The sequence below is a fragment of the Penicillium nucicola genome (genome assembly GCF_028828085.1).
Source record: "Penicillium nucicola strain IBT 29836 chromosome Unknown utg000003l, whole genome shotgun sequence".
Taxonomy (NCBI): Eukaryota; Fungi; Ascomycota; class Eurotiomycetes; order Eurotiales; family Aspergillaceae; genus Penicillium; species Penicillium nucicola.
In genome coordinates this window covers 2,277,208-2,293,969 of record NW_026643127.1, presented here as the reverse complement: position 1 = coordinate 2,293,969, position 16,762 = coordinate 2,277,208, and the positions used below count along the sequence as shown (strand labels likewise).

At 50.3% G+C, this 16,762-nt stretch overlaps 7 protein-coding genes across 7 annotated transcripts; 3 read left to right on the top strand and 4 right to left on the bottom strand.

The window, feature by feature from the left end:
* Positions 1-37: 37 nt before the first annotated feature.
* N7511_004415 (aromatic alcohol reductase) lies at positions 38-1,109 on the top strand (the record flags this gene model as incomplete). Its single annotated transcript, XM_057126840.1, has 2 exons — positions 38-106; positions 165-1,109. The coding sequence occupies 2 exons, from the start codon at positions 38-40 to the stop codon at positions 1,107-1,109; spliced, it is 1,014 nt and encodes a 337-aa protein (XP_056985730.1).
* A 698-nt stretch (positions 1,110-1,807) lies between these two features.
* N7511_004414 (pantothenate kinase) lies at positions 1,808-3,365 on the bottom strand (the record flags this gene model as incomplete). The annotated part of the gene is made up of 4 exons (XM_057126839.1): positions 1,808-2,138; positions 2,192-2,708; positions 2,761-3,043; positions 3,135-3,365. 4 exons carry the CDS (start codon positions 3,363-3,365, stop codon positions 1,808-1,810), a joined length of 1,362 nt encoding a protein of 453 aa, XP_056985729.1.
* A 1,235-nt stretch (positions 3,366-4,600) lies between these two features.
* On the top strand, positions 4,601-6,813 carry N7511_004413 (DEAD/DEAH box helicase; the record flags this gene model as incomplete). Its single annotated transcript, XM_057126838.1, has 9 exons — positions 4,601-4,905; positions 4,972-5,029; positions 5,079-5,214; positions 5,263-5,623; positions 5,686-5,765; positions 5,832-5,983; positions 6,038-6,231; positions 6,284-6,432; positions 6,512-6,813. 9 exons carry the CDS (start codon positions 4,601-4,603, stop codon positions 6,811-6,813), a joined length of 1,737 nt encoding a protein of 578 aa, XP_056985728.1.
* A 359-nt stretch (positions 6,814-7,172) lies between these two features.
* Positions 7,173-8,755, top strand: N7511_004412 (polysaccharide deacetylase family protein; the record flags this gene model as incomplete). Its single annotated transcript, XM_057126837.1, has 3 exons — positions 7,173-8,239; positions 8,293-8,378; positions 8,436-8,755. The coding sequence occupies 3 exons, from the start codon at positions 7,173-7,175 to the stop codon at positions 8,753-8,755; spliced, it is 1,473 nt and encodes a 490-aa protein (XP_056985727.1).
* Positions 8,756-9,420: 665 nt separating this feature from the next.
* Positions 9,421-12,302, bottom strand: N7511_004411 (glycosyltransferase family 31 protein; the record flags this gene model as incomplete). The annotated part of the gene is made up of 5 exons (XM_057126836.1): positions 9,421-9,753; positions 9,820-10,855; positions 11,183-11,667; positions 11,774-12,148; positions 12,204-12,302. The coding sequence occupies 5 exons, from the start codon at positions 12,300-12,302 to the stop codon at positions 9,421-9,423; spliced, it is 2,328 nt and encodes a 775-aa protein (XP_056985726.1).
* A 642-nt stretch (positions 12,303-12,944) lies between these two features.
* N7511_004410 (phosphopantothenate--cysteine ligase CAB2) lies at positions 12,945-14,174 on the bottom strand (the record flags this gene model as incomplete). Its single annotated transcript, XM_057126835.1, has 1 exon — positions 12,945-14,174. One exon carries the CDS (start codon positions 14,172-14,174, stop codon positions 12,945-12,947), a length of 1,230 nt encoding a protein of 409 aa, XP_056985725.1.
* A 501-nt stretch (positions 14,175-14,675) lies between these two features.
* On the bottom strand, positions 14,676-16,216 carry N7511_004409 (uncharacterized protein; the record flags this gene model as incomplete). Its single annotated transcript, XM_057126834.1, has 6 exons — positions 14,676-14,794; positions 14,845-15,531; positions 15,689-15,885; positions 15,943-15,952; positions 16,007-16,079; positions 16,127-16,216. The coding sequence occupies 6 exons, from the start codon at positions 16,214-16,216 to the stop codon at positions 14,676-14,678; spliced, it is 1,176 nt and encodes a 391-aa protein (XP_056985724.1).
* Positions 16,217-16,762: the final 546 nt, after the last annotated feature.

The following is a 16,762-nucleotide window of genomic DNA, read 5'->3' as shown; positions in this document are numbered from 1 at the left end:
AACAATCAATACATTCTTAATCTTCGATAGAGTCACAATGCCCAAGTACGCCAAAAACCAGTCTGTCGGCTTCAAGAACAACATCGAAAGAGTCGCTATTGTTGGTGTGAGCAAACCCGCCCTCCCTGGATCATATATACAGTAACGCTAACAAATGCACTTAGGCTGGCGGCACAATTGGATGGAACATTACCAATGCCCTTCTCCAGACCGGAAGACACACAGTCACAGCTCTTTCTCGCAAAGACAGTGGCAACAAGCTGCCCGAGGGCGTCCTAGTCGCCCCAGTCGACTACAACGACGAGGCCACCATTGTTACCGCCCTCAAGGGCCAGCAATTCCTCATCATAACCATGGCCCCGACTGCCCCCAAGGACACCCACAGCAGACTTGTCCAGGCGGCCGCCAAAGCTGGTATTCCGTACGTGATGCCGAACGGGTACGGCGCCGACATTGACAACATCCAACTCGGCAAGGACACGCTGCTAGGGCCCGTGGCCAAGGCTAACAGGGACGAGATTGAAAGACTCGACATGCAGTGGATCACAGTGTGCTGTGGGTTTTGGTACGACTACAGCTTGGCAGGCGGCAATGCGCGGTTTGGGTTCGACTTTGACAGGCGTTCCCTGACAATCTACGACGATGGCAATACCAAGAACTCTACTTCAACGCTATCGCAGGTAGGGCGCGCTGTGGCCAAGGTATTGAGCCTAAGAGAGCTGCCCGAGGACGAAAATGATACAAGCCTTACTCTGTCCACGTTCCTTAACAAGGGTGTGTACATTAAGAGCTTTGTGGTCAGCCAAAACGACATGTTTGAGAGTGTCAAGCGCGTCACTGGTACTACTGAGGCTGACTGGACGATAACTCATGAGGACACCAAGAAGCGATACGAGGATGGTCTGGCTCAAGTTAAAGTCGGCAACATGGCTGGATTTAGCAAGATGCTGTACGCAAGGACGTTTTTCCCGGATGATTCCAATGATATGACGGAGAAGACACAGAATGAGCTGCTTGGATTGCCGGAAGAGAGCCTGGATGAGTCTACTAAGGCTGGGATAGATTTAGTCAAGGAGCTGCAGCTTCGTGTTGAGCGCATGGCGTCCTAGAAAGCAGTAGCTATATGTACGGGAGCTTACTGGATATGAACACGGGAAACTTTTAGATTATTTGCATAGGGTTGATAAATTGATCGGGGAAAATGACATTGCGTTGAGCCTAACATAGTATATGCACTTTAGTCTATTAGTTTAAAGTTTTCTACTGCGTTTATACGCTTCTATCTCCACATGTTTCATCCAACCTGTTCAAAATTATACAAATAGTTCACGCAAGAGCTTTTTTGGACAAAAGACCAAGCATGAGAAACGATTCGAACAGCCACGAACACGACCATCGCACTCTATGTGGGGGATCTCTGTTCTGATATCTGCGAGATCGTTGATTAGATGACGAGACAAAGGAACGGTTGTAACAAATATAATATGAAATTCAACACTCTAAATTGTAACCAACTCTATATATATAGGTTGGAAAATGGGGTATATCAACATTTTCTTTTAAGCAATGGAGACATGACTCTGACAAGATTGGGATCCCGAAATGTAGTGAAAAGGATGCACAAGGAGGTAGGGGTAAAACCAATGAGAATTCCCATAGGAGTTGCCACATCGCAGTTCACAGCTCGACTGAGACTGCTACTCCGCGCGGCGATTTTGACAAGACTGACAAGGGGAGCTTTCAATTGCCCCCCAAGGGCGTGGAGTCTCACTGTAGAGGAAGGGTAAAGTTACAACAGAATCGAGTGTTATAATTCGCTCGAAGACCTGGTATGTTGTTGATTGAGGACATTATTGTTTGTAACGAGGTTTCGAACCGCCTGCGGTGCAACCACGTCGTCGACACTGTTTCTTCGGCCCCAATTCTGTGGTTGCCGACGAATGAAAGCCCCGACGGCGCCAAGGTAGCCTTCGTGGCGCAAAAAGTATGCTTGTTTCTCGCCCTTGGACCAGAACCGGATGGCGTAAGAGAGAGTGTTCATTGTTTGACGATGACCGCGGATGAATGAACCACCAAAGTAGATGTGCTTGACCTGGTGCTTTTCCGACTGCAGATAGGCAATTTGGCCAATATTATTACTAATCAAGGTTAGCTTGCGCAGGTGAGCCCGGAGATGAGGAAAGTGACCTACCTGATGGCGTAAAGGAGGCTACGGCTCATGTCTTCCGGGTTGAATTTCACCCCACCGTTGCTCTCATCCCCATCAGGACCTCCGTGGGTCAACCCCTCGCCGTCCTCGGCACCTTGTTCAGCGTCGTTCTTTAACCGGAACACCTTGCCAAATGTGCTGGCAATGGCTGTGCTTTTGAGACCAATCTTGCTGTAGTCCATGCCATAGATATCTCCCACGAGCATGTCTACACCGCTATTATCCCCACGGTCAGCCATTGCCAACATGTCGTCGAAGGTCCGCGAGCCAGTCAGCAAAGACATGAGACCCCAGAAGGTGCCACCACCCAGGTGAGTTCCTCCCACACGCTCATGTTGTTTCGGACCGGAGACCTTGATCATTGACACGCCAGATCCTATGTTGACCAAGAGGTAAGGGTATACGTCGGGTCGGGCCTCGGCATACTGCATCGGCTCGGTATCGGCATCGCTGTAAGTGAAAACCTCGTTCGGGATTTCAGTAATGAAGAAATCGAGACCTGTATGATCGTGAGCCTTGCGCGGAATCAGACGGACATGACCGGAACACACCAATGATCAAGCATTCCATCTCCTCCTCGCGGAGAATATTCACATCCAGCGCCTCTTTCAGCTTGTCGTAAAACTTGAAGGCTCCCCCACCGGTGGCTACCACACACAACCCATCCCTTGTAGAGCCATTGCGTTTCTCGTGTTCCTCCTTGAGCTGTCGAATGAAGTTGATGCATATGTCGATTCTGTGAGTCTCGAAGTTGATGAAATTGAGGCGGCCTCCATTGTCGGCCGAGTCCAATTCGCGAGTGAAATACACGAGTTTTGCTAGTGATCCGCCAATCTACCGATTGTCAGTTGGGAGGTCGCGTGGGAATATTTTGTCAAAATTGCGGGGGGACCGGTCGCAATGCGGGGCACATTTCTCGACTCACATCGACGGCGACATGGCTCACGACGCCAGTATGGTGAGGAAGTCGAATATCCTTGTTTTCATAGTGTACCCCCTCTGCCTCGGGGCTCTTGGAACGGACCTCATCGTCGACGATGAAGGCGCCCGTGACGTTGATTTTGACGGCGCCCGGGTTGGTGATGGCCTCCTCCAAGCGGGCAGGACGCTTGCGACGCAAACTGGGATCTACCTCCGGAATATCGGAGGGAGCCATGATGATTGAGGATAAAGTTGAAGATGCGTCGAGAGAAGGTGAGGTTGCCGTGCCCACGGTTACGGCGTAGTTCTCCTTCTACCCGGAGGTTCCACTTCCGAGGTTCATCTCCTCACTTTGGTGAGCTCCAGTGGCTGTGTTGTATGAGATATCATGAATATCACCATTAGTCTGGATTGTCTGCAAATAAACATGAGTCCTCAAAATTTCCTTGACTGCATTCAGCCTTGGTATCCTGCATTCTGTATTCTTCCATACTGGAGTAGAGGAGATATCCCTTGCTGATGGTTGCCAGACAGTTCTTCTCCTATGATAATGGGAATGAGACTAGACTCTGGGTCTGACATAGTGGACTGTGTGATATCAAGTTGAGATGCGATAGGTAGAGAATATACAGTAGCCTTGACAAGGAGGATCAGACTGCACCGCCAAGGACGACCGTCCGTAAATCAGGGATACTATGAAAGACCAGCTGAAGGTACTCTGAAGTCTAGAGAACCAAGGGTCCAATGCACGAAGAAAGGCCTTTTGATTCCATATAATAACTTATACCCCATTACCCGATTGGGTAGGGCGAAGTATAAGCTACGCACGGAAGTGACAACCAACCCTATTTTGGGTAGAACCTCAGGGTAAGGAATATGAGTATATAAGAATCTCAAGGCAGTCAGAAAGTAAAAGGATTTGAAAATTCATATCACACGTTGTTTACCAAAATTCCAGCTTAGGGATACAGTGATTCTAGTTACCTCAGGCAAAGGGAAGACCTTGGCCGGAGTGTAGGATCGATCAAATAACGTTCACAGCAATATCAATCTAATTGTCGATCTATTTGAAATGCTGGTAGTTTTCAGGAGCTGTTCGATATCCAAGGACGAATTAAATCCACCTATCGGCCTAGTGCATAAGTGTAAACGAGGTTGTGGAATAGAAGCGATTGCAACTTCTATATCCAAAGAAATGATTGATGGAAGATATTCTAGGCCAAGAGTATATCAAAGTGTGCCTCACTACAGTATCTTCACACAATGTGAAGGGAAAGTTGGGAAGTTGACTGGTGGTGCGTTCCTTCCAACCTGGGAAGTCAGCCCAAAGCGGCAGTTGTGCCTTCCTTTCTGGGATGTGGTGGTTTGTTGTGATCTGAGGACTTTTTTGGTCAGCCAAACGTGATCTTTCGCGCGTTCCCTGTCCATCGTTACTCTCAGATTCCACACTCTTCATCAAGTCTCGTGATCATGGATACCCTAGGTGAACAGATTGACTCGCTTGCCCTCGGCAACGAGAATGTCCCTCCAAAGGGCGATGCGCCTTCCAAGCTGTCCGGGGTTGATGATCCCGAGGAGGCTGCTCGTCTCGGCTGGACCAATCCTATCCCCTTTGACTATGCGAAGCCTGACAGAGAATCTCGCGACTGGGCTGGCATTGCCCAGCGATACGAGTGGGACGCCGATTATGGCGAGGTTGGCCCTCCTAACGAGGAGCTAGAGAAGCAACTCTTCCGTGGAAGCCTCATTCAGCGTGTTGGAGATCGTCTCAGCGAGTAAGTGCACTCAACCCAACAATCATGACTTTGAGTCAACCACTTACAACCGGTTCCTCGTCTCAGTCTTAACGCCTACGCCGTTCGTATTGACAGTGGGACCACTATCCACCCTGCTACCAAGGTAAGAATGTGAGGACAAAGTGCTTGCTCTAGATATTGACTGTTTGAAGTGGGAGGATGCTGGCCTGCACCCTGTTGTCCTCGAGAACATTGCTCTTTGCCAATACAATGCTCCAACTGCTGTGCAGTCTTACGCTGTTCCTGCCATTCTCGCCGGACACGATTTGATCTCAGTGGCCCAGACTGGTATGTGCTCGTCCCTGGCTGGTTAAGTAGCGGCACTAACGGAATAAGGGTCTGGCAAAACCGCGGCTTTCCTGATTCCAATCATCTCCAAGCTGATGGGCAAGACACGCAAGCTCGCTGCTCCTCGCCCAAACACTGCTGAGGGCTTCAACGCTGCCACAGATGCTGTTCGAGCGGAGCCCCTGGTCCTCATTGTCTGTCCCACTCGCGAGCTCGCTACTCAAATCTTTGACGAGGCCCGCCGCCTGTGTTACCGCTCCATGCTACGTCCTTGCGTTGTTTATGGTGGTGCTCCCTCGGGGCTTCAGCGCGAAGAGCTCCAGAAGGGCTGTGACATACTCATTGCAACCCCCGGTCGTCTTCTGGACTTTATGCGGCAGACCCGTATTCTTTCTCTTTGTCGAGTTAGGTAGGTACCACTCGACTCGATTTGGACAATAGGTAGTTGAATCTTGATGTTAATGATAACAGATACACGGTTATCGATGAGGCTGATGAGTTGCTTCAGCCAGACTGGGAAGATGATTTCCGACGCATTATGTCTGGAGGAGGTAAGTGTTCTCCTTTGACTTCCTCGGCGGTCCGGATTTATTGGCTCAATTGCTGACTCAAACAAGATATCAACGAGGATGCTGATCATCACTATCTGATGTTCTCGGCCACGTTCGAGAAACAGCCCCAGAAGATCGCCCAAGAGTATCTCAGTGACAATTATGTGCGCCTCCGAGTCGGTCGTGCTGGCAGTTCTCACACCAATGTTACCCAGCACGTATGTTGACTTCCGTCCTTGGAATGACTGTTGACTTGCAGCTTACGCTCCCAGATTATCTATGCTGATAACGACATGAAAATGCGGGCCCTATACGATCTGATTGTTAGCATGCCCCCTGTGCGCACTCTCGTTTTTGTCAACAGCAGGGATCAGGTTGACTTTGTGGACGATTTCCTGTACAACTCGGGAATCCCCTCCACCTCTATCCACAGCGGACGAACCCAGCGTGAGCGTGAGGATGCCATGTGAGTACTGCTTCCATTTCCATTCATCAACACCTATTAATGAATCAAACAGTCGTGCTTTCCGCACCGCAAAGTGCCCTGTCATGGTTGCGACTGGAGTCTCAGCCCGCGGACTGGACGTCATCAACGTGCTCCATGTGATCAACTACGACCTGCCCAGTGCTAGACACGGTGGTATCAATGAGTACGTCCACAGAATTGGTATGTATCTTATCTAGGAAATTCGTTTTCCAAGACTCATTCCTGGGCTTCTGGCTAATCATAAACCTTGTTCTCTCAGGCCGCACTGCTCGCATTGGCAACGAAGGCCTCGCCAGCTCCTTTTACAATGATCGGAACGAGGACCTTGCTACCGATCTTGTCAAGAGTCTCATCGAGTGCAAGCAGCAGGTGCCTGATTTCCTCGAAGGCTTTCGCCCTGAAGGTGATGTGCTCGACTTCGATGACGGCTCGGACGATGAAGCTGTTGAGGAAAATGGAAATAACACCATCACTCAGGCTGCTGCGGATGACGATCAGTCTACCAGCAAGTCCACTCAGTCTCACTGGAAGGCTGCCGAGGACGACGATATCTGGAACTAGGTTCGCCAACTGAAACTTTCAAAATTGAGCCGGCAAAGAAAGCGTGAAGACTACAATGGAATCTGAAACTTGAAAATTGAAAAAGAAAAAGAAAAAAAAAGGATGAAAAGCTGGAGAGAACCACGCTTGAAACAGAGACACAGACCGAGAAGCGTATGGATATCTTTCGATTTTGCTGGGGGATGTAGTGATGATTCTAGTTTAGTTAACTAAATCAAGCCCTTACTCCATCATTTGGCTTCCTGTAGGCCTGACCTGGGAAGGTGCCTGCCTGGTATGAAGATCGTTCTTGACCTTTCCCAGCTCAACCTCTTCTCTCTTCAGACACATTCACTCTTTCACAACTCCAGGTCTTCGTCATGCATCGCTTATTTATAGGCTCAAGCATTGCCCTTTCTCTCATTTTGACTACCACAGCCCTCTACCACAATCCTGAAAATCACGGTCACTGGAACGAACTCCGAGATATCGCAAACTCACCATCCAAGCAGAAAATAGGACCGCCCCTTGTCATCGACACTTTCCAAAACCCAACTCACAACGACTTGGGATTCTGGCACGGCTCCGGCGAGAACCTTTCAGTACAACATGGACCAGGCTTCATCCGTCTACTCCCACGAGATCCAGATCAGAACTTTCACACCCAGTTCGATTCCAACACTTGCTACAGCTTGATGCCATGGTATCATGACTTCCTGCATGTAGTCTTCGAAGGCACAGATCAATTTAGTGTCTCATTGAATCAACACAACGACGAATGCAATCCCCAACGCAGTCCTTTTCCCAGCGTTGCAGATACAATTCAAGCAGAACGGTACGTGGTCCACCCAACCTCAGAGCGGTCCCGTGACGGAGATTGGGACGACGACAAAGACAATGACTACGATGACGATGACGAAGATGATATAGACGTGGATACACCAGGACACAACAGTGGCAAAAATGGGAGACACCGTAAGAATGGCCGCCGACGCAAACATGCCAAAGGCAGTGCCAGAATCCCAATAGGCCTTCGTGATCTCTATATTCCTCTCACGCATTTCGAGATTGATTTCAACCGAGTTGTCTCTATTTCCTTCCATGGCTTCTTTACCAAAGAGCCCATGACCTTGCACCGCGTTGAGATCGTGTCGGGAGTTCCTCAGCCATCGCCGGAGAATGGCCATTTTCGTTTGCCGGGGAAGCTTCCAAGTGGGAGGTTGGTGCTTCGTTGTTCGCGTCCGAACTCTTTTGCTTTTGGCATTGATGATGGACAGCCTCAGTTTTCTCAGAGGATCATGCGTATCCTTGACGAGGAGGATGTGCGAGTGACTTTTTTCGTTGTTGGGGCTGGACTTAGGGATCGGTCGTCGAATTTCACTGCGTTCTATAAAGATATGTTGAAGAAGGGTCATCAGATTGCCTTGCACTCGAATACTCATCCAAAGTGGGATCCGCTTGATGATCCTGTTGTATTGAGATACTGACAGAGTTGAACAGGATGGAGTCCCTTCCTACCGTTGGCCAAATTGACGACGAGATCATCCAGACCATACAGGTATTCAAAGACCAACTGGGTATCGAGTGTACGTCGTCCTCTTCTCTTCTTCCTATGACATTGCTAACCCGTCCGATTTCTGCAGCTTCATACTTCCGCCCTCCATTCGGCACCGTAGCAGCACGCCTGCGCCAACAACTCGCTCGACACATCGCAAATCCCTATATCGTGAATTGGAGCGTGGATGTCGAGGACTGGCTGTGGGCCAATACCTCCGCACCAGAAAAACAACTGGAGGCATTCTACCGCGGCGTGGGAAAGGGAGGAAACCTCGCAGTGATGCACTACCTGAATCCGACGACAATTGGGTATCTCCCGCAGTTCATTCAACATGTCAAGAGTGCCGGATATCAGATCATGCGCATTGATCAGTGCTTGGAGGATGTGTCTGCTCCGCCACTATGAGTCGAGTATATCTGGTCCAAGGTCTAGGGTTTGAGGTCTATGGTCTATGTCTATCGTTTTTGTACAGTGAAAAAGCTGGGTGTTCACTTGTTAATTATCCTTAGTCTATGATCTCTCTTCCTAGTGGTTTCTTGACACCGTCCGCTAATGACACTCGTTCGTTCCCTTGAGATCAGTTTCTCCTACATTCACCCTCCAAAGTACTGAATATACCGATGGTGCCCCAAGTACAATTGATAGAAACAGCGATATAATAAATTCACGGTCTTGTGTTCGGCGATCAATGTATCAAGATAATCCCAGCAAAACACCAACGCCAAACAAGAATGTCTACCCAATGATCATATCATATAGAGAACCGACAATGAAATGGTAGTACAAAGTCCAAGACCTATGATTAGAGGCAAAAGACTCAATCTCTTGACCTCACCAAGCCAAAAAATGCCAATGCCATGCCCACGCTCACCGGGCAATCAGGTATAAACATCAAGCACACACGGACAACTCATCCAATGTACGTATAGCAACATAATCCTCTCTCAATGCAGACCTAAGCAAACCCATCCAACCCACCCAAAAGCAGCCAACCAATACATATCCCGAAAGGAACACAAATACAAATACAATCCCAGCCCCAACCCCCAAAGCATAGCACCGATATTCAATTAATCCCCAAACTCGGGTTTCCGACAATACCCCGTCTTCTCCATCAGATCCCAGATGCGCGGAACAATCCAGCCGGAAGTCGAATCCGCAGATACCGCCGCTGCATTGCCTAGCCGCGGCCTGGAGCCCGTGAAGCACTTCTGGTCGCGGAACGAGAATTGCACGCATGTTTTCGAGACCTCGCAGACTTCCCGGCAGTCTTCGAAGGTTTTCGCGAAGGGTTGGTCGTCGTTTGCGGCGTTGTCCCAGTTTAGGCGGATGGGCTGGGTGGCGATTTCCTGGTAGAGGTATTCACGGAAGAGGTCGCTGTGGAGGAGGAGGCGTTTGTTTTTCTGTGGGTGGGGATTTGGTTGTTAGTAAAGGTGGGCTTTGGGGGCAGTGGTTAAGAGGGAGCTTACATCGCGCCAGCGCTTTTGTTCGAATTTCCAGAGATTCTCGATGTCGGTTGGCGAGAGGTGGTGGAATGCCACGGCGATGAAACACCACGGACGACGAAGGAAGTCAATGGTGAATTCGTCCAGTTCGCCTAGATTGGAGTTTTGCAGGATCGGCCAGGTAAAGTGTAGGTTGACGCCTGCGTCAGCGAGGACTTTGCCCAGCACGCAGTCGCCTGCCCAGTGCTGGTCTGTATACGCGTTCAGCTCGACCTCGCGGGTACTGTACTCGTCTGAAGCGCGCTGGAGAGCCGGGTTCGAGAGGGCAAAGCCCGAGCCTCCGTGAGCAAAGATGACGTCTGCGATTTGTGTTTCGGTGCCGAGGTAGTGCGGTTTGCGGGGGTCGAAGCGGGCTAGCCAGGTGAGGATGGTGGGCCAGGAGACGTAGGTGTCTGCTTCGATGAAGATGAACCATTTGGCGTCGGGCTTGTAGCGCAGGGATGCCTGGGCCATTGGGAGGAATTTCCACTTGTCCAGTTTCCAGCCTGGGTTGTTGGGTTTCCCGATTGCCGAGTTGGCTTCGTCGGCGAAGTCTTGTTGTTCTAACCCTTTGCGGCCGTATTTCACGATTCGGTTATAGAATTCAAAATCGGGGTTCTCTTTTGCGGCGCTGTCCATGTTTCGGAGGACGTCGTGGATCTTGACGCCTTGGATTTCTTCTTCGAAATCGGAGTATATCACGTAGTGGGGGATGCAGCGTAGGGTGGTGCCGAAGTGAATGGGGACCTTTTCTTGGGATTCTGTCACTCCGGTCTTCATGACTACCAGGACATCCTCAATGCCTGGCAAAGGAGGACAGAATGGAGCTGGTTCGCCATTCTCATCGAGATCCGGGGTGATGTCGGAGGCTGTGAAGTGAGGGTACCATTCCCGATGGCCGGAGGAGCAGGTATAGAGCAGGAAGAGGGCGATTGCAGCAGCAATTGCAATCACGCGGCGACTAAACCTGCGACGGGGCACCATGCTGTGTTGTGGCAGAACCTCCCCTCTGGCACTCGAACTGGGGAAAGGTTGACGGATGATCTGTGCTGACACATACGCGTCGCCCCTCAGTGCGCATAGTTAACCCTTGCCCATTGCCAACTTCCAACTTCCTCCCACCTTGCACATCATTTCCCCCTTGATGGGTGTTTCCCGTGTTTGTTCAGGGGTAGCTTGAGCTGTTCCCGCTCATTTAGTGGGATCCTAGGATCCACAGGGACACGCCACGTTGTGAAGTTGAGATGTCATTGAAGTATACCCAGTTCGACAACAGCAGGACAGAAACACTCAAGCTCAAGCTACATAGAATCACCAAGTCCCCGACAACGCCATCTTCGGAACATACAGCCCATCCAAAGACTTCACATCCTCCTCCGTCAAAACCCCACCCTCAAATAGGGCCACAGCCTGCACTGCCTCATCGAGCCTCTTGGAACTCGACAATCCAACAATAGGATTGACCCCCTTGACAAGGCACCACACAATTCCAATCTGCGCCATACTACATCCCTTCTGTATAGCCAACTCCTCAACCCGATTGATAATAGCAATATCCGCCTCAGTAGTCCCCCCCATCAACCACTCCGAGGTGAAATCCGTTCCCTGCCGCATAGTCGGCTCGTCCTGCGTCACCTTGTAAGGGCGCGTGAGGAGACCTCGCGAAAGAGGCGACCAGGGTATAATCCCGACACCGGCATCACGGCAGTAAGGGTGCATTTCACGCTCTTCCTCGCGGTGCAGCAGGGAGTAGTAATCCTGCATACTAATGAATTTGTGCCAGCCATTCTTATCGGCTATATTGTTCAGCGCCTGGAACTCCCAGGCATGCATCTAAGCACCGAGTTAGCCCTAGTGCAACTCAAAAAAACCTATAGCTTAACGTTATACCTCATAACGTCAAGTCAACGGATAAGTTACTCCCAAAGTGAAAACCTACCGAACTAGCACCCAAATACCGAACCTTCCCACTCTCCACAACATCATTCAATGCCCTCATAATCTCCTCACGGGGCGTATCCCGATCAAGCCGATGCACCTGTAGCACATCAAGATACGTCCCAAGTCTCCCAACGCTAGCATCGACGGCGTCGAAAATATGCTTGCGCGACAGCCCGATCCGATTAACCATGATCCCGTCGTTGGCGATCATCGCGGACATCTTCTCGATGTCGGAGAGTCCGTCCATGTCGCCTGGGGCTGGGAGCCCGCCGTAACATTTCGATAGGAGGACGACTTGTTCGCGCGGAATAGAGTATGTCTGCAGGGCTTTGGCGATGATTCGTTCGGATTCGCCGAAGGAGTAGATGTCCGCCTGGGGATTGGTGAGCTTTTGATTGGATTTGACTTGGTGGGTGGGTGCAGTGTACCGTATCCCATGTGTTGATGCCCTTTTCAAAGGCCTCTTTCAGGATTGGGAGGGCTTTTTCTTCGGGCATGTGCCAACCTTCTGTGTTTCCAAAGGACATGGCGCCTAGGACTATTTTGGAGATTTTTAAGCCTGAGTTTCCGAGACTGGATATTCCGTCTGGTCAGTACTGGATATGGATCAGTTATTGGATTCGTGGATTTACTTGGTATATCTCATGGCGCTCTTGTAGGCGGGTTTGAACGCGGAACGATCCATGTTGGTCGGGGGTTGGCTTTGGATTTGGAAGAAATTGAGAATGAGGTTGATTGTTTGGTATTTGAAAATGCTGTCGGTTTGCTTTATATATCTTTTCTAGAACAAGCTCTGTAGATTTGGTTAACTCAGCCATTTCGAGTTGTTCAAATGGATCAAGTCAGCCATATACTTGGCTGACAGCTGATTGGTGGACCTTGTCAAGGCTCAACTCAGCCATTTGGTATGGGTCTGTATGCTACCTATGATTGGATGGCGGGGATAGAGTCGCTGGCTGACGGCATACAATTCTAGTTCAAATGTTGCCATGGTCTTGCTATGAAAATAGCAACATTAAAGTGTATGCGTCAATCGATATTGGAATAGTAATTGAACCCCCAAAAAGAAACAGAATATACGTAGATCACTCAAGCTAAATGCCCCCATGAAATGCGGCATACCATTACAGTAGATGCCATTTCTAACCAATTATACAACTAAGCCACACTCAAGCCGACTGCCTCTTCTCAACCATCTTATCATGCAACTTAACCAACTCGGGAATAATAAGACTCTCAATCTCAATCCCATCATGGCTCCCATCAGGAACACTATCACCCTGAACCTGATCTACAGGCACAGTATTCCCCTTCTTAGCCTCGGCCAACCCAACCTGATCCTCAACCCCAGAAATACTCTTACTACGCCTGGACTTCGGAACCCGCAGCCAGCGCTCATGCGGCGCATCAGGCGTGATAAAGACAACCTCCCACTTACGCGTGGAGAGCAGGTTACCAATGACCAGATGATGCGAATACCGCTGCAACGCAGTGCGCGCCTTGTAAACAAGCAATGACGGATCCGTCTCTAGTTTGAACGAAACGACCATACTCCCTTCCGGGGCCCAGCCGTCCACGAGTCGGTGCAGGAACTTCGGTACGGGGTCCAGGTTCACGACGAGCTTCTTGCGGTGGGAGGGTTCTTCTTCGTTTTCGCCGGTGTAGATGTCATTTGAGTCGACGGTGGCGTCGGCGTCGGCATTGGCATTAGGGGTTTGGTTTTGAAGGTGGGCGGGTAATTCCGAGGATTGGATTTTGTGTTCGGCCATTCGGCTGCGCGGGATGAAGAAGTCGCTTACTGCGGCGGCCAGGTAGAAGAGCGCATTGGCGTCGAGCGGGCGCATGAGTTTTGCTAGCGAGCGCAGCTCGAACATGTATTCAGAGACGGTTGTGAAGGGGAGGAGGAGCAGGCGGTTGTTTTGCTTTGCGTAGCGGTATTTGCGGAGCACACTGCGCATTTGGTCTTGGTATTCGTCGCGCACCATAATCGGTCCATTGTCGCTGCCTGAGTTTGAGGATTCCGAGGATGGTGGGGCCTCGTCCATGAAGTCCAGGAAACAATTTGTTGAGTGGCTGTAGTGTCGCGAGTATGGGAGGAGACTGTATTGGCGGTGCAGGAAGATCACGGCGTAGCCTTGCTCTAGGAAGTACTCGGCGGATGTGGCACCGCGTGTTCCGGCGGAGAAATTGTCAATGAATCGGACGGTCTGAGCTTCTAGAGGCACCGTTGTGCCACCTGATGTGACGAGGACTACTCGTCGGTTCTCCTCGACGTGGAGATTGATAAATGCGCGCGCCAGCGCTTCATGTTTGGGAAGGGCCTTTGGTGGGGGGTATTCATTGAAGTAGACTGATTCCGCTTCCGCTGGCGACATTTCGCCGACTAATGGAGCTGCCATTGTGATAGAGTCTGTGGGCTGTGAGCTGTAAGCTGTGAGTTGTCTGTAAATGTCTGTAATAAAAAGAAGGAAAGATGCCTCGGATGCCGTGGTGGGGGACGGTTACAGTCGCAGTTGAGACCGAGTTACTGGATCCGGCATTAGCGCTCCCGTTGGACCGACCTGTTGAATGCAACAGTTCAACCGCCAACATCCAACATCCAACATATGAACTCAACTCTGAGGCAACTGTGGGCTTTGCAATGCTAGAATATTAAAACAAAGGAGGAAAGAAGAATCTTACTCCCATGGAATCCTATCGCCTTTCCATAGAATCTAGTATGTAAGCTAATGAAGTGCTACACATGGAGCACTTTCAAGGACCCTGAATTCATAGTTGCCACATTTCTTAGATAGTGTTTCGGCCGTCAAGATAAATGGTCCATGCTGCATCTGTCTACAACCCAACCAAGATCTCATCCAAGCTTGCTTGTAGTTCAGGAAAGAAGTCGACCGCAAGTGTCACTGCAGATAGCGACTGCGAAGTGCCTGGCTGATCGTGCTCATCCGACTTGCCATCCCACCATGTTGCATATTGCTTAGTAGAGCCTCCTCCAGGGCAGATTGGGTGACACTTGCATCTACGGGTCGATCAGTAGGAATTCCAGGTCCACGGGGTCAAAGTACGCACCATCAAGATCACTAAAGCTGCTTCCCATGCTGGGGGTACCGTCACTGGCCTCACGCCCGGAGGCCGTCGACTTCCGGGAGTTCTGGCGAGATTCCGGGAGTCGCCGGGCATGCATAGTGGGCACAGCGGGGTTAATGCGTCTGCTATCGCTGGGAGATAGACTCACCGGAGCTCCGGAACTCATAGAGCTAGTGGAGGAATCCGTGGCAAGGATTGCATGACCCGGACGTTCCGGGTTGCGTCGTCGCTGAGCTGCTCGCTCGGCATCTAGCCGGAGAGTAGCGCTGAGTTCCTGGCCGGGTCGTTCGCGTTGGGCTTGTTCGTTTTCTCGGACAAGGGGCAGGAAGGCTGGGGTGTCATCTTCGTCATCTTCGTCATCGCGGAGGCCGGAGCGCTGGATGGAGAATTTGCCAAATCGCTTGAATCGCGGCATACGTCTGCCAGTCTCTTCGTCAGAATCGGACTCTTCGGAGAGACTGGAAGATAGATCTTCTTCCTCTAGCGGAGGGGATCGAAGAACAGGTGCAGCAGGCTGTTCCCGATGAGCGACCGAAGGTCGACGGCCAAGGGAATCCCAGCGAGAGTCTTTCTCGTCAGCTGTGGGTGTGTCAGTACGATGAGGGTCTTGGGTTCCGCGTTTCTGAGTACCAGGTAAAGTCGAAGTACTGGCCCGTCGATCATCAAGAGCTATAATCGATGTCAGATCTTGCATATAGGAGATGGAGCTCGGTTCCTACATCGCCGTGGAATATCCTTCTGTAAAGACGTCGGTCTCGTTGGCCCTCGAGGTGCTGCTCATCATGAGTCTCATATCTTCCAAAATATCATCCACGATAATAAGTACCTGTCACCGGCACCTCTTTCTGTGCTTGCCCACCCAAAGCGGTGCTCCCAGAAACCGACCCAGGAGCCGGAGAGGGCGAATTTGACTGTGTAGTTCCCACCTTGCGAATTTGAGCGCGGACCTGTGATAACTGTCGATCATACAGCCATGCAGCCTGTTGAAGTAGAAACTGCAAGGTGACCTCAAAGTTGTCTGCACTAGATAAACGATCCATGTCAGTAGCCGGCTGCAGGCCACGATGCAAGGGTATTTACAGTGCTTTCCCTATCATGGTATTAGCCATATATCAAGAAAGTAAAAAGTCCATGTCAATCATACAATCTATGTCTCCTTTCGACGGGCGCGAAAGGATATCCCAAAGTGCTTGGTCTTTGTGTGTATCCCATTCCACCTGTTGGCGTCAGTCGAGGGTCAACAGCGATAGCTTGGAAATCTTACTGGTGGTGGGTCGACAAAATCACCCCTTGGAAAGGGTAGGCGAATAAACACTGTGAATTTGGTATCGCTGGGGTCGGCTTTGATCGCCATCTTCTAGATCGTGTACGGAGATGGCAGCCTAGAGGGTGACGGGGTTTGTGGCGTCTTATTCCTTGTTATTTTGCTATGTTCAGTATTTGAGAGATGTGATAAAGATTAACATGATATCCTCAAGACTTGGGACCCAAGAGGTATAGAGTCGATGTGATGTCGAGAGGAGGCGTCACGATGGGTCACTTTTATTGGCGGAGGAGGTGCGTGGCATGTATTGACACTGCGTGGAAATTCTCTTTGGGCAGCGCTGAAAGCTAACGCCGCACGGAGATAGCATGTAACGACGCACCTCATATCTAGAGAGTATTTGGTTCAGTTAATAGGCTGAGACGTAGGGAACCTCGATACTATTCCAGGTTATGTTCGGATTTAACCTCATTCAATGAACTGACAAACTACATGGTGTAATGTATGGGTGTTTTAGATCACCGGCCTAGTAATGCTTGACTGTTGGAACCACATTCTCGAAACACATGAGAAGCTAACAAGGGAGGTAAAGTGGAGATTATCTTAGTTCTAATCAGCTCTGGAGCCTCGGCTCAC